Source organism: Aquarana catesbeiana, linkage group LG10 (assembly GCF_042186555.1).
Source record: "Aquarana catesbeiana isolate 2022-GZ linkage group LG10, ASM4218655v1, whole genome shotgun sequence".
Classification (NCBI taxonomy): domain Eukaryota; kingdom Metazoa; phylum Chordata; class Amphibia; order Anura; family Ranidae; genus Aquarana; species Aquarana catesbeiana.
Window position 1 is genome coordinate 129,120,730 of NC_133333.1, and position 26,884 is coordinate 129,147,613.

General features: G+C 46.2%; 1 protein-coding gene across 1 annotated transcript in view; it reads left to right on the forward strand.

Annotated features, from left to right (window-relative positions):
* Positions 1–6,063: 6,063 nt before the first annotated feature.
* Positions 6,064–26,884, forward strand: part of UBE2S (ubiquitin conjugating enzyme E2 S) — a 29,164-nt gene continuing 8,343 nt past the window's right edge. Inside the window, exons 1-3 of the mRNA XM_073602639.1 lie at positions 6,064–6,203; positions 13,319–13,466; positions 22,531–22,721. Coding sequence (XP_073458740.1) covers positions 6,201–6,203; positions 13,319–13,466; positions 22,531–22,721 — 342 coding nt within the window. The 5' untranslated portion in view covers positions 6,064–6,200. The remainder of the gene's footprint in view (positions 6,204–13,318; positions 13,467–22,530; positions 22,722–26,884) is intronic.

Genomic DNA, 26,884 nt, shown 5'->3' on the forward strand with positions numbered 1-26,884 from the left:
AGGGAGAAGAAATCTGAAGGAAGAGGCCCCCGCCCACAGACCCCGACAACCAACGGCCAGGGTTGTCGGGAAGAGGCCCTCCTCCCAATTAACATGGGAACATGGTGCTTCAGAGTGGGGAGGCGCAGGCCCCCCCTCCCCAAAGCACCACCCACTCCCAAATGTTGAGGGCATGTGGCCTAGTATGGTCCAGGACGGGGTTTGGGCGCTCGATCGTTTCCCCTTTTCCTGACCTGCCAGGCTGTGTGCTCGAAAAAGGTTCTCGTATGGATTTTTGGGGGGCCCCACGCCATTTTTTTTTTTTTTGACGAGGGTTTATCATGATCCAACTTCTGGTGCGACTTCTATTCAAATCAATGGGCTTTCATAGGGAACCATTGATTTTGAATAGAGGCAGAGGAACGCTGCTAAAAGCTAGCGTGGCTAAACGTGCATTAACACCAATGTAGGAAGCTACTAAAAGTATGTTTTTATAGCCGCTTATTCTTGGCATGGGTTTTCTAACGCCCTGTGTGAGTGAGGCCTAATGCCCTATACACGCGATCGGACGTTGATCGCACATTCCAACAACAAAATCCGTCAGATTTTTTCTGACGGATTTTGGGCCAAACTTGTCTTGCATACACGCGGTCAGACAAAGTTGCCGGAAAATCCGATCGTTCTGAACGTGGTGACGTAAAACACGTACGTCGGAACTATAAATGGGGCAGTAGCCAATAGCTTTCGTCTCATTTATTTTGAGCATGCGTGGCACTTTGTGCGTCAGATTTGTCTACACACGATCAGAATTTAAACAATCGGATTTTGTTGTTGGAAAATGTTATATCCTGCTCTCCAACTGTGTGTCGGAAATTCCGACAGAAAAAGTCCAATGGAGCCCACACACAATCGGAATTTCCGACAACACAATCCGATCGCACTTTTTCTGTCAGAAAATCCGACCGTGTGTACAGGGCATAAGTCTAAGCCCCCCCCCCTAAACAGGGAGTGGATTGCTCTGGGATGATGTGGCTAAACTTATTTTATCTGTTGAATTTCTGTAGAACTGGCTGATTTACTGCTACAAACAGCTTTCAGTACCCTTTGTTTTTCTTGCCTTTTTTTAAATTTATTTTTCTAAATTTTTCTATACCAGTGTTAATTTTGACAACAAATTTTCATTTAAATTTAGTTTTGACTAAAATGCCATTTAGTTTTAGTAAATTTTTAGTCATCTCAATTGTTTTAGTATAAGGCCCCTTTCACACTGGGGCGGTGGGGGCGTCGGTGGTACAACAGCGCTATTTTTAGCGCTGTTGTACCGTCGTTCTTGCAGCGGTATTCGGCCGCTAATGGTGCGGTTTTAACCCCCACTGGCGGCGAAAAAGGGTTAAAATCCCTCGTACAGCGCGGCAATACCGCAGGTATAGCCGCGCTGTCCCATTGATTTCAATGGGCAGGAGCGGTGAAGGAGCGGTGAATACACCGCTCCTTTACCGCTCCAAAAAAGCGGTTTGCAGGACTTTTTTCACCGCCCTGCCTGCCCACCGCTTCAGTGTGAAAGCCCTCGGGCTTTCACACTGAACAAACAGCGGAGGCTGTTTAGGGGCGGTTTGCAGGCGGTATTTTTAGCGCAATACCGCCTGCAAACCGCCCCAGTGTGAAAGGGGTCTTAGTCTAGTTTTAGTCGACTAAATAATATAAGATTTTAGTTGACTAAATCTATAGTAGATTTAATCAACTAAAATGTAATGACCGAGATTACATACCTTTAGGTTTACCACCCATCTGGGTTTAGAGTTGGGTGCCCAGATTTCAGGCTGCCTGAAACCCGGACACCCGACTCAGCAGAGGCCGGGCGGCAGCCTTTAATGAACTTGATGCGGCAAGTCATTGCAGAACCACAGGGCAGCCAGGGACAGGTGCTGGTGCACAGGGCACCAGGGGTCGTGGAGTGTGTGCCTTGTGCGCTGGCACAGTGCACACACCTGTTACGGGTAGCCTTGCAGTTACAAAATGACCGGACACACTGAATTCACATCAGTGCTGCCATTCATTAAAGGTTGCCATCCGGGCCCAGCTGAGTTGGGTGTCCGGGTTTCAGGGCACCTGACTCCAAACCCCGGCTGTCGGGGGAAAACCCGGCAGGGTGGCAACCCTACAGGTATGTAATCTCGGTCATTACAATTTAGTATAGATTTAGTTAAATTTAAATCTACTATAGATTTAGTCGAGTAAAATCTTATGTTATTTAGTCTACTAAAACTAGACTAAAACTAAAACAATTCAGATGACTAAAATATGACTAAAACGAAATGGCATTTTAGTTAAAACTAAAACTAGATCAAAATTTGCAGTCAAAATGGTATAGAAAAATGTAAAAAAAATTATTTAAAAAAAAGGCAAGAAAAACAAAGGGTAACATTTTTGTAGCAGTAAATCAGCCAATTCTACAGAAATTCAACAGATAGAATAGGTTCAGCCACATCATCCCTGAACAATCCACTCCCTGTTTAGGGGGGGCATAAAACCTTTAAACTTATGTTGCTCCAATGAGAGAGTTTATTTTTTATTTATAACTTTTGAAAAGTGTTGCTTTTGTAACCAATGGGTTGGTATTTGGGGCTCTGTATCTTTAAATTTCCACAGTAAAATCATACCGTATTGTAAGATATCATAGAGGGGGGTGTGTATGACACATCTGCATTGTAAACGTATTGGTCCAATGGGAGGTTTTGTTTTGACCCATTTAGAAGTATTGGAGAAATATCACTGTGTAACCAATGGGTTGATATCTGAGGCTCTGTATCTTTAAATTTGCACAGTAAAATCATACCATATTCATAGTTGCCAACATTGTAAAAAAAAATGTGGGACACTTTTGTGGCTGTAGGCGGAGCCGTACAATAATTAGGGGGCAGGGGCATTCGTTTGTAGGGGTGGCTTAGGAAAAATATACAAGTGCGGCGCGCGAATCGCCCCGCGGCGAAAAATGGGTGTGGTTTATGTGACATAGTGTGCGTGGCTTAAATGGGCGTGGCTCAAGAGGGTGTGGTTAGAGTCTGAGATGAATGAGGGATGGAGAGGGAAAGTGGGAAAGGGGGAAAGGGGGAGAGGGGGAGAAGGGGAATGACGGGACAGCAGCCCCAGATCCTACACAATAAAAATATGTGTATTCTAGAAAGATTAACAATCAGCAGATAAAGATACTCCAAACACCTGGTGTTAGCACTTCAATCATCCCGGCACCATGGTTGTTATGGTGTCAGGATGATTAAAGTGCATTATTTCTATTATTACATTGTAATATAAAATGAAATCATTCAACTCACCATAATGCAGAATCAGTGGGATCCCTGAGCGTGTCACTAGCCCTGAGCGTGTCACTAGCCACGTTGCCCCCCCCTCACACCAGGAGTCCCCAGCGGAGCCCCCCCTCACATCAGGTGCCCCCAGCGGAGCCCCCCCTCACATCAGGTGTCCCCGGCAAAGCCCCCCCTCACATCAGGTGTCCCCGGCAAAGCCCCCCTCACATCAGGTGCCCCCAGCGGAGCCCCCCCTTACATCAGATGTCCCCAGCGGAGCCCCCCCTCACACCAGGAGTCCCCGGCGGAGCCCCCCCTCACACCAGGAGTCCCAGGCGGAGCCCCCCTCACACCAGGAGTCCCAGGCGGAGCCCCCCACACATCAGGTGTCCCCGGCAGAGCCCCCCCTCACATCAGGTGTCCCCGGCAGAGCCCCTCCCTCACATCAGGAGTCCCCGGCAGAGCCCCCCTCACACCAGGTGTCCCCGGCGGAGCCCCCCCTCACACCAGGTGTCCCCGGCGGAGCCCCCCCCTCACATCAGGAGTCCCCAGCGGAGCCCCCCTCACATCAGGTGTCCCCGGCAGAGCCCCCCTCACATCAGGTGTCCCCGGCAGAGCCCCCCCTCACATCAGGTGTCCCCGGCAGAGCCCCCCCTCACATCAGGTGTCCCCGGCAGAGCCCCCCTCACATCAGGTGTCCCCGGCAGAGCCCCCCCTCACATTAGGTGTCCCCAGTGGAGCCCCCCTCACATCAGGTGTCCCCGAGAGAGCCCCCCTCACATCAGGTGTCCCCGGCGGAGCCCCTCTTCACATCAGGTGTCCCCGGCAGAGCCCCCCTCACATCAGGTGTCCCCGGCAGAGCCCCCCCTCACATTAGGTGTCCCCTGTGGAGCCCCCCTCACATCAGGTGTCCCCGGCAGAGCCCCCCTCACATCAGGTGTCCCCGGCAGAGCCCCCCCTCACATCAGGTGTCCCCGGCAGAGCCCCCCCTCACATCAGGTGTCCCCGGCAGAGCCCCCCCGCACATCAGGTGTCCCCGGCAGAGCCCCCTCACATCAGGTGTCCCCGGCAGAGCCCCCCTCACATCAGGTGTCCCCGACAGAGCCCCCCTCACATCAGGTGTCCCCGGCAGAGCCCCCCCTCACATTAGGTGTCCCCAGTGGAGCCCCCCCTCACATCAGGTGTCCCCGGCAGAGCCCCCCTCACATCAGGTGTCCCCGGCAGAGCCCCCCTCACATCAGGTGTCCCCGGCAGAGCCCCCCTCACATCAGGTGTCCCCGGCAGAGCCCCCCTCACATCAGGTGTCCCCGGCAGAGCCCCCCCTCACATTAGGTGTCCCCAGTGGAGCCCCCCCTCACATCAGGTGTCCCCAGTGGAGCCCTCCCTCACATTAGGTGTCCCCAGTGAAGCCCCCCCTCACATCAGGTGTCCCCGGCGGAGCCCCCCCTCACATCAGGTGTCCCCAGTGGAGGCCCCCTTACATCAGGTGTGTCCCCAGTGGAGCCCCCCTTACAAATTCCCACAGCGGTGCGGTTCGCCCCCCCTCCCCTACCTCAGAGGTGCCCTAGTGTGTCCACCAGCCGCATGGCTAGAACCCCCGCCCCTTTCCATAACAGACTGGCAGTGGGGCGGGGGTAGGCGGGGCGAGGTGGAGGGTGGGCGGCAACGGAGGAGCTCCGTCTAGCCCCCCCCAGCCGTCTTCCTGAGCTTCTTTAAGATGGCGGCCGGCGGAGACAATGTCTCCGCCGGCCACAGACCTCTAGCAGCGGCGGCGAAAATCGAGAACTGGATTTCTCGGGACATTTCCTGGGACACCAAAAATTCGGGAATGGAGTGTAAGTCCCGGGAATGTCCCAGGAAATCCGGGACAGTTGGCAACTATGCATATTGTAAATGTTAGAGAGGGTGATGTATGTGTGACAACTCTGTGTAATCATTATTTTATATATTACGTTATATTTAGTTTTTTTGTGTTGAAAATTCTACCCAAAAAACGTGTCTGATAGCAGACCACTGATTACAACTGTCTGGGGCTGGACTCCAGTAATCACCTGTACGAGTCTCTTTGTACACGACCTGTGTTGTTCTCACAAATCAAATCAATAAAGTTTTTCCTCGATGTACAAATCAAATGGCTCCATTACAGAACATGGCAGCTCCTAACAAACCTCAAATAAGAAAATGGAATGTAACAAAACCAATAACTGCACCGATGACTACGATATTGGGAGCCTGAATTGACTTTCACTATTCCTATTCGTTGCTTCCCATACACACCCCTCCCCCCTCACCCTCATGACACCAGAGCGAACATCACTTCCTGTCAGGAATCGTCTCAACCGCTCAAACAAAAGCGCCCGTTGCCGCACAGACCCCGCCCCTCCTCTCTGGCGTCGCTTTGTGCCGTTCAAACCAACCAATAAACGGCGTTCTGCTATCGGTGAAGCGAGTCCGTCTCTGTACTCCGGCCGGCTATTGGTTGAACTCTCAGACTGTACCAGGAAACACACGCTGACTGGTCAGCGCTCTCGGCTGCTGGCTTCTATTGGTCAGCTCACGTGACGTCTTTTTTGTTTTGATTGGACAGCAGAGACCATTTGGAGAAGGCGTGGTTTAGAAGGGGACGAAGGTTATATGAAGGGGTGTCGGTGGGCCGTAGTGGCTTAGTGCCGGGGGAAGCTAAGTGACGGGAGGAGGTGTGGGTGTCCGGAGAGCCGGCTAACGAGGAGGAGGGCGCCGCTGGGAGGAGGAGAAGAACGCCGGCGGTCGTACACAAGGGTTAGGCCCGAAGCCTCCGAGTTTGAACGATAAACGTCACATCCTTGTCACCAGAGATACCCAGACTGGTCTGAGACCCACACCGGAGCATCCATCATTCGTACCGATACAAGAGCCGATCTTCCCTGCTCCAGAGGCATGGTATGTGCGGACAGTGTTCAGGCCTGGCCGCTGGGGGGGGAGAGAAGGCTTTGTACTGAACGTTTCCTCCTTATGTGAGATCTCCTGTCTCTGATTTCTAACGACTGTCCACAGTCTTCAATCGCAGGTCCGTGTGCACCCTGATCCGTCAACCAATCACAGGTCCGTGTGCACCCTGATCCGTCAACCAATCACAGGTCCGTGTGCACCCTGATCCGTCAACCAATTGCAGGTCCGTGTGCACCCTGATCCATTAACCAATTGCAGGTCCGTGTGCACCCTGATCCGTCAACCAATCGCAGGTCCGTGTGCACCCTGATCCGTCAACCAATCACAGGTCCGTGTGCACCCTGATCCATTAACCAATCGCAGGTCTGTGTGCACCCTGATCCGTCAACCAATTGCAGGTCCGTGTGCACCCTGATCCATTAACCAATTGCAGGTCCGTGTGCACCCTGATCCGTCAACCAATTGCAGGTCCGTGTGCACCCTTATCCGTCATCCAATCGCAGGTCGGTGTGCACCCTGATCCGTCATCCAATCGCAGGTCGGTGTGCACCCTGATCCGTCATCCAATCGCAGGTCGGTGTGCTCCCTGATCCGTCATCCAATCGCAGGTCGGTGTGCTCCCTGATCCGTCAACCAATCGCAGGTCGGTGTGCTCCCTGATCCGTCATCCAATCGCAGGTCGGTGTGCTCCCTGATCCGTCATCCAATCGCAGGTCGGTGTGCTCCCTGATCCGTCATCCAATCGCAGGTCGGTGTGCTCCCTGATCCGTCATCCAATCGCAGGTCGGTGTGCACCCTGATCCGTCATCCAATCGCAGGTCGGTGTGCACCCTGATCCGTCATCCAATCGCAGGTCGGTGTGCACCCTGATCCGTCATCCAATCGCAGGTCCGTGTGCACCCTGATCTGTCAACCAATCGCTGGTCGGTGTACCTGCAGGGGACATCTGACTGCTAAATATAAATATGTGCAGTCAGATCTGACTGTGCACCAGGGTGTGTCAAGTGCAACTTGCTGTTCAGGACTGATGGCGATTTTGTAGGAATACCCAGGTTATCCAGGTTTTCTTCATTTGGGATAATCGGGGTGGGTCAGTGTGATGGCCCATAGACACGCCATCTTGTCCTGATCTCACCATTCTTGACACAAGCAGTGAAAATCTAAAGCCCGTACACATGTATTTCGTGTAAAACTGCTGTCAGGTTTTCTCAGTGTCTCAGGGATAACGTTCTCACTTCCAGTCCTGTAGTCTTACAGATATCTTTCGTATGTGAGGGAAAGCCCCACTGTGCCTGTTCATAGCAGACCGCAGCGCCAGAACCCACACGGGGTGCCACAGAAGCAAGTGACCTTATGGAAGATTTTCCCTCTATTCCTGCTCTGGTGGCTGTCTCCTTCATTCCTGGGGATGTTTTTAATCCAATCTAGCTGGCCCTAGACAGTTCGAATCTTGGCCGGTTTAGCAGGGACAAGTCAAACCATCTATGGGTGGGCTGGAGGTCGGGCCTGTTGTGTTTTTCATGCGATTATCTTCCCTACTGCATTTAGTGGTTTCTCCTGGCAGCTTGTATGTCACTTTGGCAGTGTTTCTCAACCTTTTTTCAGTCAAGACACGCTTTAAAATTATGCAAGATCTCAAGGCACCCTAGTCTAAATTGTAAAAAATAATGCAACAACGGCCACATGTGTGGTGATTTCTTCGTTCAAAGCACATACACCTTTGAACACTACAGACTAGTATTCCAGTGTCTTTCTCACTCAGCTAATGTGACCCCAGTTCTGATGCAGATGGACAGTGGAGGGCAAACAAGGATGCTGTAAAGGCATCCCATGGCCTCATCAACTGATGTCATAGGTTAGGACTCTGGCTGCTAGAAGGTTGTAATGGTGGTAAACTAATGCCACGTAACCCCGGACGGGAAGACTGCGATCGCCGCAAGCACCTAACCTCCCCCATCGGGAGACGAATGGCGGTCGGGAAGGCAGTGTATGTACGAAAACGTGGCGACAATCCACTGCTCTCATCCACCTTAAATATGTGGATGAAGGAATTGATTCCATTTTTTTTTTTTTTTTTTTTTTCATTCAACCAGCCTAAAAAGAAATCATCTGTGGATTGCCTTAGATGTCATTCAATGAAACCCTGGCTGGCTAAGGGCTCTAAAGCATTGAGGTTTCTAACATTGAAGATGATCGTTACCCTGTAAACAAAAATGTAAGTCAGCAACTACAAATACTGTAGCTGCTGACTTAAAAAAACAAATAAAACTTGCCTGTCCCAGGATCTAGCGATGTCCTGACCTGGCTCTTTGCTAGTTTTCAGGTTCCTGGCATCCTAACTGGGCAGCCAACTGTGAGTCCCTGCAACTTCATAGCCGGCTGCACATGTGCAAGATGTGCTGCGCCCCGTGGATGCCCCTGCAGTCTCCTGGGACCTGTGACCTGTTCCAAGAGGAAGGCTGCGGACGGAGGGAGTGCCAAACCTCTTCTCATATCGTTGTGGGTGCCTGTCAAAATCAGGTACCCGCTGCTCCTGGGAGAGGAGAAAAAGCGGAACATCCCTTTTGGGTGAAGTTCCGCTTTGAGGATTTCTGAAGACACCAGCTGGGGGCTATTTGGCTGCACAGTAAAAATCCATTGACAGCAGTGTTACAAGTATATACAAAGTGTATAAGTGCACTTACCCATTAGGCCTTGTTAACTTGCGGCCAGGGGGCAGTAAAAATAGGTGGTGCCAGTTCCCTCACCACTGTGTTGCCATAGTGTTGGTTGAGAAAAGTACACGTGCTCTACTTTTTTTCAGCCCAGAGGGTTGCCATGCAAAGCACCACATCCCAATGCAACTGTGGTGGCTAGAACTCAGCGGAACTAAACCATTGAATTACCTGCTTTCCAAAACAATGGGGTTGCTGGCATGAATCAGCCCTTAGAAATGGGTACTTTCAGTGATTAGCCATAACGTTGACATCCAACCTAATATTGAGTAGGTTCCCTTTATGCCACCAAAGTCCTCCATGCAGAACGTATGGTGCACATTCTGAAAGTAAACCAAAACTGCAGGACATAATTGAAGTCTATGGAAAAGCTTGGCTACAAAAACCTCTGGTACACTGCTCTTCACTCTTGCTGCGGCCAAAGTGCAGCGTGAAAGCGCCCTTTTACATGCCTGTCCTGCTAGCATCTGCACAGCCACCACTGTAATATCTCCCAACCAGGCAACTTCCACACATGGTAAAAAAATCTCTATTCATTGCTATGTCAAGCCTCTTGTAATACATCCCAATCCCATACATGCGGCTGGGAGATTTTGCAGTGGAGTTTGTGCAGCCCCTGAGTAAGGATCTGGCAGGAGTTCTGGTGAACATGTGTTGTATATACTGCTAAGTTTTAGTACCAGTGATTCACTTGTAAAGATTTTGTAGCAAGTTATTTATATTGTGAGTGGGTGTAAATTTAGGTGTATACTGATAGTTCTTTCATTGGTATGACTTCCCAAAGTTAATTACTCAATAAATTTTAATTCCTTAAAATTACGAGGGTGGAATGAGGAAATAGTTGAATGAGCTATGACTTGGGAGATCAAGCAGTTATCTACGTATGTGTTGGACCTGTGACTTAAGTGAACTTTCAGGTTCTAGAAGTTTAAGTGATGCACACTAATCAAATCAGTGCCTGCCCTTGGTGCTTAGAGACAAATCTCTACCATAGGCACACAGTCTGCACAGTTAAGGGCCGTTGGAAGCCAAAGAAATCACCAGCATATGTTTGAGATACCATAGGGAACAGAAGCGTATAGTGGAAACTCTCTGCATGAGAAGAACCTATAGATTCCATGAACTGTTAAAACTGTATATGTATAGTCAGTTTTTAAGGCTTGCTTACACCATGTATTTACAGAAGCATGTTAAAGTGATATTAAAGGAGAAGTCCAGTCAAAACATGACATTAAACCTGCTCACACCCCCATTCTAAACCCTATGTGAACTACCCTGTAAAGGAAAAGTGTATACTTGAAGTGGTTGTAAACCTCAGACATGAAATATGAACAAAACCTCTCTGTAGTGTGTACTTGTCTCAATTATGAGCACGTAGTGTCACTTGTCTGCTGCTTCGTTCCTTCACTATTTAAACATGAGTTACTTCTCACAATTTTCCTGACTCCAAGAGAAAAATGGTGACGGGGAGGGATCTCCAGCTGATTGCCTCAGCTCTGTGTTGTGTTCCTCCTTCCCTCCAGCTCCACACACTGAGCTTAGTGAGGAGAGCTCTAACATCAGCTCTGTCCCTTTTTTTTTAAAGCTCAGACAAGCTTTATAAAATCTGGACTTTGACCAGATGTAGAGAAGAGAATACTGCAGATTAACAGGTACAACTTATGTAGGAGGATTTGTTTTATCTGTGTCCTTTCACTGGATATACAGGTGCAGCTAATAAAATTAGAATAGCATCAAAAAGTTAAATTGGAAGTCCAGCCCAACGCCAAAATCTCTACATCTACAGACATCCACAATCTAACACTAACCTATCTAACCCTGTAAATAAGAAATCGGCAGCAGTGGTTGGTCCACAAGGGGCGCCAGCCTCTAATCTCCATGGGGGGGGGCCGGACGCATAAAGTTGTATGAGGGTGTTTTTTATTTGTATTTTTTGAAGCACATGATTAGAGCCAGAGGCGCTAATTGGCTTCAAAAAAGGTTGGGGTTGCAGAGCACTGCTCCCTGAGCCCACCCACTTGTGATAATAGCGAAACAACATTCGCTGTTGTCTTCCTGCTTCTCCTCCCGGCCAATCGGAACAGGAAGCAGGTCCTAAGACCAGATTGGCCGGGAGGAGAAACAACCGGATTGGCCACCACTAGGAGAAGCCAGGGAAGCCGCCTGGATGGGGTAAGGGTGGGTAGTGGGGATGTAAGCTGGTCCAATCTCCAGTGGGGGGGAGCAGAGGAGACAGCCGACAACGGCTGTGAAATGAATGGGGAGTGATGTCACCCATAGACTTACTATGGGGCTTCTGTTGTCTGCTGCCTCCTCTGCACCCACCTCCACAGTGAAGCCGTGGCTGGCAGCTCAGCGTGGGACCGGCTTCAGAAAAGGTATGAATACTGATTTATTCTTTACAGTGCTGTATAGGTTACTGTTAGATCGTGGATGTATATAGATGTAGAGATTTTAGTGTTAGGCTCCTTTAATTTATTTCAGTAATTCAACTCAAAGTGAAACTCATATATTATATAGAGATTTGTTACACAGTGACATATTTCAAGCATTTCTTTTAATTTTGATTATGGCTTACAGCTAGTGAAAACCCAAAATTCAGTATTTCAGAAAATCAGAATATTACACAAGACCAAAAAAAGATTTTTAATACAGAAATGTCGGCTTACTGAAAAGTAGGAGAGTTTGGCCAATCAAGCAGTGATACCATGATCATTAAACCAGGTATTGGAACTTTTGGCAGTGTGGGCAGGTGCCAAGTCCTGCTTTAACCACTTCACGCCAAATCACGTACCTGTACGTCATTTGGTTGAAGTGGTTATACTGGGCTGATGCCTACAGCAGCAGGCATCACCCCAGTACAGTTCTTAAAAGCTAGCGGTCGGCTCTCATAACCGTTGCGGCTAATGAGCCGCTCTGCTGTTATAAGGAGCTGAAGGGGACATCCTCCCCCTGCCGCCTTCCCTGATCTCCCGTCCCACCAGTGGGCACTGGCAGCTGACACGGGTGGGCACAGAAAATGCAGCCGCAGCTTTCTGTGTGAGGGACCGATGTCCCTCTGACAGAAGCCGGTGACCGGCTTTGTTTTCCCTCACGCTGTCAGCATGTGGAAAAAGATACCAATTACCGAGCTTCTGTTTACATCATGTGATCAGCCGTCATTGGCTGACAGCTGATCACGTGGCAAGGGGCCAGGATCGACCCCTTACTCGGATCTGTAATCAGCCGAATCTCAGACTTGGTGATCAGAGCGCACCGCAGGGACTCGCAGACAGCACTTGCCTGGGAAGACCTCCGTGGACACGATTAAGGCCCACGCCGTAGCTGTCTTTTGGCTATAGCGTGGGCGGCAAGTAGTTAGTCGTTTTTTTTAGGTGTTTTTTATACTAAACAAACTAATAGAGTAGGACTTGTCTGCATTTGCTGGTAAATATGTGGGTGTTCCCTGTGCCTGTTAGAAGTCCTACTGGAGGCTCTACAATGTGCATACTTTTAGAACAGGGGTCACCAAATTTTGTAAACAAAGAGCGAGTTTACTGTGTAAAAAAATGTCCCAGCATCAGTGGGAGTAAACCATGCCATGTCTTTGGTGTCAGTGGGAGGAATTGTGCCCCATCCTTGGTGTAACTTAGTGGGAAAAATCATGCTCCATCGTTTGTCATGGGGAGGAATCGTGCCCCTTTCTTGGTCATTGGGGGGAGTTATGCCCCAGTGTTGGTGTCAGAGAATAAAATATAGACCCAAGGGCCAGAAAGGGGCTGCAGTTTGAAGACCACTGGTTTAGAACTACCTTATGCCCGGACATCCCAGAGAATACACAGCTAATGAAATGCTGACTCGGAAGCCACTGACGATCACTGCTGTGGAGGAGGGGAGCAGCTTTGGCTCGATCTCCCCCTTGCTCTACCTGTGTGCGGGCCTGTTAATGGCTGCCCATAAGATTGTAGTTCTAAACGGGGTCACACATGTAATGGACTTCATAGGGACTGGCAGCATCCACATGCCTGGATTTGGAGGCAGTAGGATGATGCTCAGAGAATAAAAATGAAAACAGCAAGAGCAGGCAAGTTCTGCTATTAACTTTTAACTCTTTATTACTTTAATATCACCTGAGGCCAGTCATTCCACTTGGTGTATGTAAGGGTTTACAACTACTTTAACTCTGGGCCCCGCAAGCGACTACATGTGAATGGATGTGGCCACCAGCCCATCATTCGTTTATACTGGCTGAAAGGCTGTTTGCATACACGTGTGATTCCAGTTTCAGGAATCTGCTGTCAGGCCCTAATCAGATGTTTCTATTATAGTTTGGTGTTAATTTTTGATCGATACCTAGTAACATCACAAGTTTCTTTAAATCTTTACAAATGATTTTCTCTGCTGTGTTTTCAGAATTCAAACGTTGAAAACCTACCCCCACATGTAATTCGCCAAGTTTACAAAGAGGTTTCTACTTTGACATCTGATCCGCCAGAAGGAATAAAGATCATTCCCAATGAAGAAGACATAACTGATGTGCAAGTCAGCATTGAAGGTCCAGGTTGGTATATTGTGTCTTGTAAGGGCCCATGTCTATATGGTCAGATGAATTTGATACTTTCAAGCAGTATAATGAGATTAACTTTATTGGAAGTATTCATTAGCAGGTTTACAATCAGAACCTTGTACAAGCATAACAGAATCTCTGTACACTGAGTAAATAGATACCTAACATGTCACGCTTTAAAATTGCGCACACTTATAGAATGGCTTTCAGTGTTTCTCTGGCTTAGTCTTCACCGACTGGTCACTGAGGCTATAAAAGGCTTATTTATATCTTTTAAAGGTAAAAGATTTGGGGCCTTTTTGACATGTCTTTAGGACCTGTTATCCTTTCTATTACAAGGGACATTTACATTCCTTGTAATGGCAATAAAAGTAATTAAAAATCAAAGCACAGAAACAAATGCACACATGAGGTATTGCCATGAATGTTAGTGAGAGCAATAAAACGGTATCAGAAAAATCCAAAACCATAGCACTGGAACTTTCCTAGTTATCACCTTCGGATGGTAGACTGGATTTTGCCTTGCTGCCTTTCATTCTTGTCAACGACAAACTCCCCTCTTGGCTCCAAACGAATGTGTAAGGTAACTCAGCTTGGACCTGCGTTTTGCTGTTGGTCTCAGAAGTGATGGGATTGGCTGGAGAAACCATTGAGTACGGAAGGGGACACAGGAGATCAATGCTATGGAAGCGTGTGTTTATGCACAAACATGGAGGATTTCTCAGATCAATTTCTCTTCCAGCTACAGCTTGTGTTCAGTTGTATTTAAAGTGACAATGCACATTGCCTGGCTGCCTGACATCAGTGCTTTTGAGTCAGATTTGGAACAAGCACACTGAATAAGTGGCAGAAAAGTCACTTCCTTTTCTGTATACTTGTTCTGGGTATCACTCTGTTCTAAAAAAAGAAAAAAAAAAAGCATCGGGGGCAAGGCATGGTCTGGTCCCGGTCTGAGATGGCTGCCTAGTCTTTAGCCTCTGACACCTCGAGGTCCTGAATACTACTACCTGGGGACGATCCACAACTTAACCATGGGGAGAACACACCAGAGTGCTTCAGCAACTCATTCCTGCTCCCCCCAAGAGCAGGGAACACAACTGAGCTGCTGCAATATCCCAGAGTTGTTTCGGACTCAGCAGCGAGACGCTATGTCTGTCTCGCATGCCTCCTCACGGAGATCCCGCTTGCCTAGCAGAAGCCTGTTACGCTCACAAGAAGGTCAGTGCCCTAGTGCCTCAGGTACCCACACAGCTCCTGCCCCGAGCCTGATCGATCTCCAGGAGATAGCTGCTGACATTAAAAACACCTTGTCAGCAGCTATCTCTGATCTAAGAACGAACATCCACTCCATTGCAGCCAGGGTTGGGGAGGTGGAGAGAACCGCCCGCCATGATGCCAGTCTCTGCCATGTGCAACAAGTCACTGAGTCCCACGCAATCCATCTGAGAGAACTTCAATGTCACCTTGAAGATATTAATGACCGAGGATGTCGCCACAACTTAAGGGTAAGGGGTTTACCTGAATCCATTGAATCCAACACCATCACACCCACAGTATTGGCGGTCTTCAATGAATTCCTAGAGAGACCACGATACACCTATAGAAATGGAGCACATACATAGAGCACTGCGACTAAGAGGCAGAGACAGACCTCCCGAGAGACGTGGTCTGCTGCCATGTTAAAGAGGAACTGCAGTCTGCTCACATAATTTGTAATAAAAACATCTTTACCATTCTGCAGCTTCCCTCCAACCACTTTGCATATTTTATATATAGTGTGATTCTGTACTTGCCAAATATGCTGCAGAAATCTCCCTCCGCTTAGTATGGCTGCAGCCATTTTAACTGGGCAGCGGAAGCTGCTGCCTGTTCACTTCCTGGATTTACACAGAGGCACACCTCCAGCTCTAATTGGCCCTTTTATGACGCATCTCCCCTCCCTTCCTGGCAAACTCTCATGAGAGCGAGAGAGAGCAGTTTCATGTCATATGCCTAGGCGTATTTCCAGACAAACAGGAAGTGGGCTGTAAAAGGTATTTACTGGCAGAAAAAAAAGTTTTACTATCCAGCGTTAAAACGACAGATTTATTAGATGGAAAGATGAAAAATTACTGAAGTTCCACTTAACTACCCCCTAAAGCAGGGATATGCATATAGTGGACCCCCAGCTGTTGCAGAACTACAAGTCCCATGAGGCATAGCAAGACTGACAGCCCACAAGCATGACACCCAGAGACAGAGGCATGATGGGGCTTATAGTTTTGCAACAGCTGGAGGTCCGCTAATTGCATATCCCCGCCCTAAAGGAAGAAATCCTGGGGAAAGCTCTCAATCGCCTACTTCACCAAGGCAGAAAGATTAAAATCTTCCAGGACCTTTCTAATATAACCCTGCAACGCAGAAGGGAACGAAGACCCCTGAAGATCGCTGGAAGTTCCCCTTCTGCCTCTCAGCCTCCTCACAGGGGATGCACAACAAATCTAAGTGTTCCAGAAGATTTTAAAACATTTCTGCGATACGCTGAACATACCCCTAGTTTATCTGCCAGATTGGTACAGTGATTTCCACATGCCACCACTGAGAAACGCTAACTCCGTGGATGACATACAAGAAGCTGGTTACCGCTTAACTCTCCCCATGCAACCGGTCAAGGAGCACCAAGGAATGGCAGTCCCACAGCCTCTCTCGCTCACCAAAGAGCCAGTCTCTCATCCCGAAGTGTTCCCTACACAATATGGCCCAAGGTCAGTACACTCTTCTAGTAGATTTCCAGAACATTCTCTGAACTATGTTGTGACTCCATGTTTTTCATACCTGCAATACCCTTATGCCATGACTCATGGAACTCTCCACTGATCACTCACATGGACAATCCTTAAACCTCTCTCCCTTTCCCTATGGAGCTCTGAACTGTACACCGTTCTTATATCCCCCAGAATTTTGGGTCACCCATTGGTCTGTACTATGCACCAATCCTTTTCCACTCCCTGAAGACCACCACCGTCTATCTTCATCTATACAGCCCCTCAACACTGTATTCTTGCTAAGGGTATAGAGAAGGAAGTCTGCCTCTAACATCCCCCTGTTAAAAACGTAAGACTAACCCAAAGCCTACCTATCCTAAGCACCTTATTACTACAAGTTCAAGATTCTTAGGATAACTTCATCGCTGAGCTCATCTACCAACTCAACAAACGCCTAATGGACCTGCTACATATCACTCTGCCTCACCCCTACCTAATCCCAGAGGCTGATACAACAGACATCTGCTACCATTTACGTCCAGCCAATTCGCTTGCCCTCTGAACGACTTTCTTTTGTAAATTTTTTCAGACTCCAGGCTCATCTCTACCCCTTCAACTACTCTCCTCACCCTCCAGAATTAACTGACATTGGGACAGAAGAACTCACAGCTTCTTATCCAAGAAGGCTTTACAGTTCTTTCCCTGTGTCTGGTGGACTTGGCCTACCCCCAACGCCACGTTTCGAGTCCCTTTCCCTTACCCTTTTTTTTTTTTTTTTTTCCAAGCTACTGACAGTGAAGCTCATGGTATTCTAGTTCTTGTTTTATATACAACGTAACCAACTAGAAACGGTTACATAGTTACAGAGAGTGTACTGAAGGGCCATAAGCTATTGGCCTGTTTTTGATCCATTCTTCATATTGTTCACTTGGTTATACTATGTTTTGTTATACCCATTCTGTAACTGAGGACTCGAGGGAGATTAACGCAAAAGCTATATTGGCCTACTTTCCATCCTCCAATTCCTACCCTCTTCAAATAAGAGAATGGGAAAGCAAGAGGGGGAAAAAAAGGGGAAAGCGCATCTTTTTTTAATTATCCCCCTCGAAGCCCTCACTCTTGCCTCACCAGAGGACTTTTGTTGTAGAGGAAAGAAGATAGGACTATATTCTCAGCGAAACAGCCTGTCGAGTGGATGCATGTTCCAAATCATTTAACCAGTTCTCATGTTTTTAAGGTTGTTCATGTTTTTCTTAGATTCACTACACTATATCTTAGACCCTTGAAATACTTTCCACAATTTATGGTCTTTCCATGATCTAAAGGGATTGTATGCTACTTGAGGAGACTTCCTCCTCCAATATTACACAACCTCAGCCCCTCTCCTACAATACTAGACCGATTTCCTTCCTTTCCCACCATAACAACCAAGCATGTTTTTTTTCCACCTATCTGAAAGAACTTAGACGACTTCAGACAATGACACTGACGATACTACACCCCTCACTCAATGGGAAGCACATAAATGTGTTGTGCGAGCACATCTCATATATATGGCTTCCACCACAAAACGTGAGAAACAAGCCCACATAAAAACTCCTTTCCAAAATAAGCTAGAAAAAGCTCATAAATGTGCCTTAGCCCAACCAACCTTAAAAGACCTCACTGAAACTTGTAAGCTTCTTGGACATAGGCTCAAAAAGAAATACTTGTCTCAGGAGCTCTTCTACGAGCATAGCAACAAATGTGGGTTCCTGTTGACACAAGCCTTGCGCGTTAAAAAAAGCTAAAGCCACAGTTCATCACAAGACCTCAACCGGCACCACTCAACAGCAATCCAGAGATTGCACAAGAATTTGAACATTACTACTCTTCCTTATATAATCTCTTGGAGACGGAAACAGACACCTTAACCCCACAACAGGATAACTCTTAAACCAATTCCTATAAAGAAACTGCCCTAAAACTATCCTAACTGAAACCGCTGACAACCTCGGGCACCCACTCTTTCTACAAGAATGGAACCTAGCACTCAAGCAACTAAAACCAGGTAAAAGTCCAGGCCCCGTCGGCCCCACAGCCATCTATTATAAGACCTCAGACACATTAGCATCCACATACATTAAAGCCTTCGTTTCTCTTTCCACCTTGATGCCCCTTACCCCAGGACTACTAGAGGCCCAAATCACGATCATACCCAAGGAAGGGAAAGACCCCGCCCAGACAAGTCACTACAGACCAATCTCACTTAACGTAGATGTCAAAATCTTTGCAAAAATCATAGCTAATCGCCTACTCCCCCTCCTTCCAGGCCCCCCTGCTCTAGCTGGTATACGCCAGCCCCTGTCTTATATCTTAGCTATAACCCACACACTATAAATACCTAGGTATACCCATTTATCCTTCAACTTCCAGCTAAAGTCTTCCCTTTGATGGAAACGGTTTTCTATGACAACTTTTAAAGCCCACCCCAAAGTCGTGGGCTATAATTTCTACCCACTCCTTATCCCTATTCACTACCAAGAGATACTCATGACAATCTGATTCCTCACTATGTGACTCTTCCAAACGGTCAAAATTAAACTATCTAGATAACAGACCACCCGGTCACTCTTAAGGCCCCTTTCACACTGGGGCAGGAGGTGCTTCGGTGGTAAAGCGCCGCTATTAGCGGTACTTTACCGTCGTTTTAGCGGCGGTATTCGGCCACTAGCGGGACGGTTTTACCCCCCGCTAGCGGCCCAGAAAGGGTTAAGAACCACCGCAGAGGCGCTTTGCCGGCGGTATTGCCGCGCTGCCCCATTGATTTCATTCTTTGCAGCTATTACCTTTTGTACCACCACCCCCTCCCTTTAGAATGTAAGCTCTACGTGCAAGGCCCTCCTGTACCTTTTGTATTGAACTGTACTGTAATTGTGTTGTCCTGCTTATACATTGTAAAGTGCTGCGTAAACTGTTGGCGCTATATAAATCTTGTATAATAATAATAATGGGCAGGAGCGGTGTATACACCGCTCCGAAGATGCTGCTAGCAGGACTTTTTTTTCCCATTCTGCTAGTGCACCGCTCCAGTGTGAAAGCCCTCGGGCTTTCACACTGGAGACACAGCAGCGGCTGTTTTGGGTCGGTTTGCAGGCGCTATTTTTAGCGCAATCGCGCCTGCAAACCGCCCCAGTGTGAAAGGGGTCTAAGATTTTTCCCCAAATGTTCTGTACATCAGTGAACTTAAGTTATCTTCAACACTATGTAGAGGCTATAATACATGTTTTTACCAATGTATTACTTGTATCTGTTACAAAAGACATTATTTTATTTTATTCTCAATAAATATCTATGTGAAAAAAAAGCATCAGCATAACAGCCAGAGAAACTAGTATTAAAGTGGTTGTAAACTCTCACACATAAAAATCCTGTACCGGTTTATCTAAAAACAGTCTTTCCCCTACAGCCATTCAAAGTACAGAATTTAAACAGGATTTCTCAGCTCTGAAAAGCAAAGGCTTTGAGAGCTGATTGGAGGGAAGGGACACACCCCCTTGACACAGCACGCAGAAACAGAGCTGAGGCTGTCAATCAGCTGGAGTTCCCTCCCCTGTCACCATTTTTCTCTTGGTGTCAGGAAAAAATAACAGATCAGCTCCTTCCTCCTCTCTCTATCCTGACAGATCTGGGATGAGGGAGGCCTGGAGGAGGACACAGGGGACAGTTGGGGATGGTCGATGCAGCGTTGGGGCAGTTGCAAGCATTGATCTCCCTGTATAGCTTTCAATAAAGCAGCTGACAACTGGGAGAGAAGTGGCTGTCAGAAAAGCTTTACAGGGAGATCGGTGCTTGTAACTGCCCCCACCACCGCACCGACCATCTTTGAGGCTGCCCGGCTACACTGAGGACACCCGGGTGTACTGGCCTCCAGCCAGGAGGTACCGGATCAAGCATCAGAGCATTTGCACAAGTACTTGTGCCGATGCTCAGTATGGGCACTGATACTGGTATCGGTGCAACCCTATATTCTATGAATGAAATGCAAAGCTTCCTCTGGCTGAGGTGGATATATTGACATCCACCCGTGCCTCCACCACAGCCAGAGGAAGCTTTGCATTCATTTATAGAATACAAAACTTCCTGTGCATGGCTGAGCAGCACTCAGCCTGACTTTTTTGTTTGGGGAGCAGGATGGGAAGTCCTCATTTTAGTGGTGGAGCACAGCACTGTATACAGTGCACCCTGCAGGTAAATCTGTAGCAAAGGAAATAGTTTGGGCCAGCTTGGCTCAAACAAACTATTTAAAATCACAGTAAACATGGAGAGACTTAAATAAAAAAGAGCACAAAGGCCATGTGCAGAAACCTCAATGAACTTTAGGAGGAGAAAGAGGGGGAGTGTGGGACTTTGTATGAGGCACCAAAATGTGCCTCCATCCCTATATTTGGATGCATAAAGGAGGTGGGATTTTAAAGTGAAGCAGTTGAAATGCGGATGTGATGGTAAACATATATAAAGTTTTATTTGTATCAAAATATTTAATTTCGTATATTACATATATGCACAAGATATGGACATGGTAATACAAAGGTATAAAACACATAAATAAATATAAATTCAAGAGAATCAAGTGGATGGTATATGACAGCAAAACGGCCTAAACAAGCCAAGCACAGCATGCCCGGCATCTGTGTAGATAATCACATAATAGGAATCTAAGATAGCTGGGTTCATACTGGTAACATCATGGGCCATAGTATGTGTGTCTGTAGCATCATCTAGCTCTACGCGTTTCGTGGATACGTTTCCACTCAGGAGCAGATGCGACAAGCTTCCTGTAAATATGATAAATAGGGTAAACCACACTCTGAAGGTGAAAGATATTAAATTTAAAATTAGGCGAGCCCTCTACTGCACTTACTACCGGGGTTGGTGAGTGTACAGGGCTAAATCTTGTAATTTTAAATTACAGGGCTAAATCTTGTAATTTTAAATTTAATATCTTTCACCTTCAAACAGAGTGTGGTTTACCCTATTTCATATTTACAGGAAGCTGTCGCATCTGCTCCTGACGAGTGGAAACGTATCCACGAAACGCGTAGCGCTAGATGATGCTACAGACACACATACTATGGCCCATGATGTTACCAATATGAACCCAGCTATCTTAGATTCCTATTATGTGATTATCTACACAGATGCCGGGCATACTGTGTTTGGCTTGTTTAGGCCGTTTTGCTGTCATATACCATCCACTTGATTCTCTTGAATTTATTTTTATTTATGTGTTTTATACCTTTGTATTACCATGTCCATATCTTGTGCATATATGTAATATACGAAATTAAATATTTTGATACAAATAAAACTTTATATATGTTTACCATCACCTCCGCATTTCAACCGCTTCACTTTAAAGTCCCACCTCCTTCTTTATGAACTTTATTTAAATACTTTAAATACTCACAAGGGTACTTGAAAAACAGCATGTAAAACATAGGATCTGTCCGGGTATGGATACTTTAGAATCACTGCATACCAATGAGCAACTGTAGCAACCCTTAATGCAACCTGCTGTCATGTCACTAACTCAATTGTGCCTAATACTAATGCATTTCAAGGGGCCAGGTCCTCGTCCTCTAGGACAGGGGTCTCCAAACTGTGGCCTGGGGGCACTATATGTCCCACTGATTAGACTATTCTGCCTTATGATGCCAAATATGGGGCATAACTCATGCCACGGGCACAAATTCTCCCCCTAATATCAAAGATGGGGCACTGTTCACTCCAACTGATGCCTGGAAAATTTTCTATTCCGACTGGCCATAGTCTGGCCCCCCTAAAGTCTCTGAAGGACAGTAAACTGGCCCTTTGTTTAGAAAGTTTGGAGACCCCTGTTCTAGGATAATCGCCCTGCAGAGTGTGCACTTTTCAAAGGTCCTCAATGGTAGTCTCCGTTCTAATAACAGAGTTCCTTTAAGTGATAGTTTAAATGCATTCTACTCAGGCAATAGTTTGCAAAATACCTATAACAAGGTTGTATTAAAAATATTTGCCAATGTTCATGTGATAGTTTAATCATCATATGTGAAGTAGCTGTTCTGTTGGCTTTACTTTTATTGAGTGGTAACTTTATCTGGTTTTCACAGTGACTACCTCCTATTTTTATACGCCGTCCAGGTGTTTTTTTTTTTAATTGAATGGTGATTTTATTGCATTTTTATTTTGCCCATATTGAAATATTTACAGTGCTCCCAAATTTATTGTCCCATAACCATGTACTGTATCTTTTTCAGTCTGCAGACTTTCAGGATTTGTTTGTTTTTTTGCAGAGGGGACGCCGTACGCAGGTGGTATTTTCAGAATGAAGTTAATTTTGGGTAAAGATTTCCCAGCAGCACCTCCCAAAGGATACTTTCTTACCAAAATCTTTCATCCAAACGTTAGTTCCAATGGAGAAATCTGCGTCAATGTTTTAAAGAAAGATTGGAAGGCCGAGTTGGGTATAAGACATGTCTTACTGGTGAGTGTGTAGACATCTGTCCTGGTTTTCAGTGACGTGCAGCTACAAACCTTCAACACTCACTGCCATGGAGGCAGGAGAAATAATCGATCTTTTAAACTTGCCTTGGGCCAGCATGAATACATGTTATCCATGTGTCACATCTGGAGGTCTGTTGGGGATGCTGAACGTGACTGCAGTCTGTGCCACATACAGTTGACACTGTCATGTTCCAGGTGCTGCTAAAGCAACTTGCAATGTGTAAACTGAAAGGGGTAGTAAAGGTTTGTGTTTTTTCACCATAATGCATCCTATGTATTATGGTGAAAAAACCTTCTAGGGGGTTCTCGGCTCTTGATTGGTTAGATTGATAGCGCAGCCATTGGCTCACGCTGCTGCCAATCAAATCTAATGACGCGGCCGCCAGGGGGCGGGGCCGTAGTCCTGCATTTGGCGTCTATGGACGCCGGATGCTGGACTCAGGAGCACGCCTGCAAGGTAATCCCCCTGGGAGATGGCTTCTCCCAGAGGGTTAGCTGATGCGGGGAGGAGCCGCCGACTGACCCCAGAAGAGCAGGTTCTGCTGTGCTGTGATTGGACACAGCGGCAGCCAGTCGGCGGGTCCAGCGGCCGCGATTGCCACTGAGACCTGCTGATCGCTCAGAAAGAATGAACAGCTGTCTGCCTATGTAAACAAGTCAGACCATTGTTCTGTCAGAGTGTAAAAGAGTGCATCCGTCTCCAACAGTTAGAAATCACTCCCTAGGAGCACACTTAAGCCCTTGATTGCCCCTGGTGTTAACCCCTTCCCTGCCAGTCTCAGTGCATTTTTTTTTTTTTTTTTTTATTTTTTTTTTTTTTAGCACTGATAACTTTGTGTCACTGGTCCCCAAAAAGTGTCGGATTTGTCCGCCGCAATGTCACAGTCCCGCTAAAAATCGCTGATCGCCACCATTACTAGTAAAAGCAATAAAAGTCCAGAAATATATCCCATAGTTTGTAGACACTAACTTTTACGCAAACCAATCAATATACACTTATTGGGATTTTGTTTACCAAAAATATGTAGCAGAATATATATTGGCCTAAATTAATAATGAAATTAGATTTTTTTTTTTTTACATTTTTTCATTGGGAATGTTTTATAAGGAACGTAAAAAAAATATATATTTTTTTCTTTTCAAAATCGTCAGCCTTTTTTTGTTTATAGTGAAAAAATAAAAACCGCTGAGATGATCAAATACCACCAAAGGAAAGCTCCATTTGTGGGAAAGACAATTTTATTTGGGTACAGCGTCGCATAAACGCGCAATTGTTAAACCAACGCAGTGCCGTATTGCAAAATGTGGCCTGGTCAGGAAGGGGGGAAACCTTCCAGAGCTGAAGTGGTTAAAAGTAGAATTATAGGCAAAGCCTTTTTTTTTTTTTTTTTCTTTTTTTCCATTTTGGATAGAGTATGGGAGGGTAATAACCCCTTTAACCTCCCTGGCGGTTTTCCCGAGTGTGGCTCGGGGTTAAAATTCAGGACCATTAGCGGTAACCCCGAGCCACACTCGGGATTACATCGCAGGATCCTGGTGAGGCTTTACTTACCTTGTCCCCGGGATCCTGCGATGTCCCCCACTGTGTCCGTGGGCTCCGTCCTCCTCCGAAGCCTCTCAGTGCCAGGCTCCGTTCCCTGCGAGCGACGCACGGGGGCGGAGCCTGGCGGCAAATTCAAAAAAGTGTAAAAACCATAACACATACAGTACTGTAATCTGTAAGATTACAGTACTGTATGAAATTATTTCACATCCCTTTTGTCCCCAGTGCTTTGTCCTATGCCCTGCATGCAGTTTTATATTATTTCTACTGTTCTTTCTGCCTGGAAACTGGAGATTGTCCATAGCAACCAAAAAGTGTCCCTTTACATCAAAAGTGGCTTTAGACCAGCTAGAAAACAGCGATAGTAAATTAGAACACTTGCAGAATTGAGCGATAGTGAATCGTGGGGAAATTTATTTTATTTTTATTTTTTTTATTTATTATATTATAATTTATGTTTTTGTGTTTCAAACTTTATCATACCCGGGATATCTACTAGACTCTTGTTTGGACACATTTAAGTGTGTTATTGTTAAGAATTACAGACCTACAATATAAAACGCCAAATTTCCATGCAAAATAATTGTACCGCTTTCAGCACCTAAAATCAGAAATAATCATACCGCCAGGGAGGTTAAGGTTTGTTTTTGCCATCTTTGTCCCATTAGGGAGGTTTACTTTCACTTCCTGTCCCATAGCCAAACAGGAATTGACAGGTAATCCATGCAGATTAAGGGAATCTCTTGGAGACCCTAGGTTACCAGAACTGGTGTCCTCATTGGAAGGCTTCCCCTCTTTGGGGACAAAATAAAATGTTTTTTTACTAAGAGAGCGGACAGCTGGGAAATGCCTGGGAATTGATGTCAGCCATAGTTACTTTGGAGCTTCAATTGTCTGCCTCTCCTGCACACGTCTACACAAAGAAGCTGCCGCTGACCAGATCGGCTGCAGAAAAGGTATGTATAGAGATTTTTGCTTTACAGAGCTAGATAGGTTAGTCTTAGAATGTGGCTGCAAGTAGAGTTAGTTGGTTTACCTTTACCTCTTAGTGCCAGCACCTCCCGTTCCTTTGAGGTTTATGGGGTTGGGGATTAAGATCACATGATTGGCTGTCATGGCAGTCACGTTATCCGAAAATTCCTGGCGATCGGGAACGTTTGGTTAGGTGACAGTAACTCTGCCAGGAGCCGTGCAGTGTGAGCGCTCAGGACACAGGTGTAATTGCAGCAATTTGCACAAATATGTGGCCCCTCAGCGCTAAGGACCAGGCGCTGAGAGGCCACAGCCGGCGCCAAGTGGTTAATGGTAAACAGGACAAATAGCAGGTGAATCTCTCCGGGGTCACAGATGGTAAAAAAAAACTTACAGGTGTTCTAATCCACCTCCCCTCTATCCAAAACAAAAAAGTTTTGCCTTTAGTTATACTTTAACTTTTTAGCAAAATCATTTAAATTTTGGCATTCCTTTGGATAACGGTCAGTTTCCAGTGTGCTTATATAAAAAAGTATTTTGCGCTAACTAGAGGTCGACCGATATGGGTTTTTCTCTGGCCGATGCCGATATTTAGAAATTGCGGTGGCCGATATGTGATGCCGATTTTTTTTTTTTTTTTTTTCCTTAATCTCATAAAATTTAACAGTTAGACTCCTTCCACACTGGGGCGTTTTCCGGGCGCTTTTGGGCTAAAAATAGCACTTGTAAAGTGCCTGTAAAACGGCTCCCCTGCAGTCTCAGTGTGATATCCCGAGTGCTGTCACACTGAGGCGATGCGCTGGCAGGATGTTAAAAAAAAGTCCTGCAAGCAACATCTTTGGAGCTGTGTATACCACCACTCCTGCCCATTGAAATGAAAAAAATTTTTTACATTTATTAAACAAAACAAACCTCCAAGCAGTTCACTTGTATGTAGAATTTAGATTAAAAATAAAAAAAACTATATCTTGAAAATAAATACACAAAAACAGGTAATCAAAACTTTTGGACGAAAAAAAATGGGCGAACTTTACTGCTTAGTTTTTTTTTTTTTTTTTAATTAGTGTGTTTTAAAAAAAAATTGCGTGTGAAAGACCGCTGCGCAAATGCCGTGTGACATAAAATATTGCAACAACCGCTATTTTATACCCTAGGGTCTCTGCTAAAAAAAATATATATATAATGTTTGGGGGTTCCAAGTGATTTTCTAGCAGAAAATACAGGATTTTTACTTGTAAGCAACAAATGTCAGAAAAGATTTAGTTTTTAAATGGTTAAACTGAGAGCTTCTACACATGGAGCTCAGTTCATTCATAAGTGTAAACATTGTATCCTTCAGGTTCTTTTTATCAGATTTGGCAGGCTGCCCAGAGAGGGGAGAAGTCACTTCACATTAGAATACAGGCAACTTGCATTGACTTCTATTACAGAAGTCATTTGCAAGTCGCGCTTATATCGGCCTTTTTTATCAGCACAATCAGCCGATGCCGATTAAGTAAAAAACACCAAATATCGGCCGATATATCGGTCGACCTCTAGCGCTAACCATATAAAGAACGAAGCAGTGCAGCTGCTTGTGTAAGCCAAAAATACAAAAAAGACCCAAAACAAATCATAAAAAATAACAA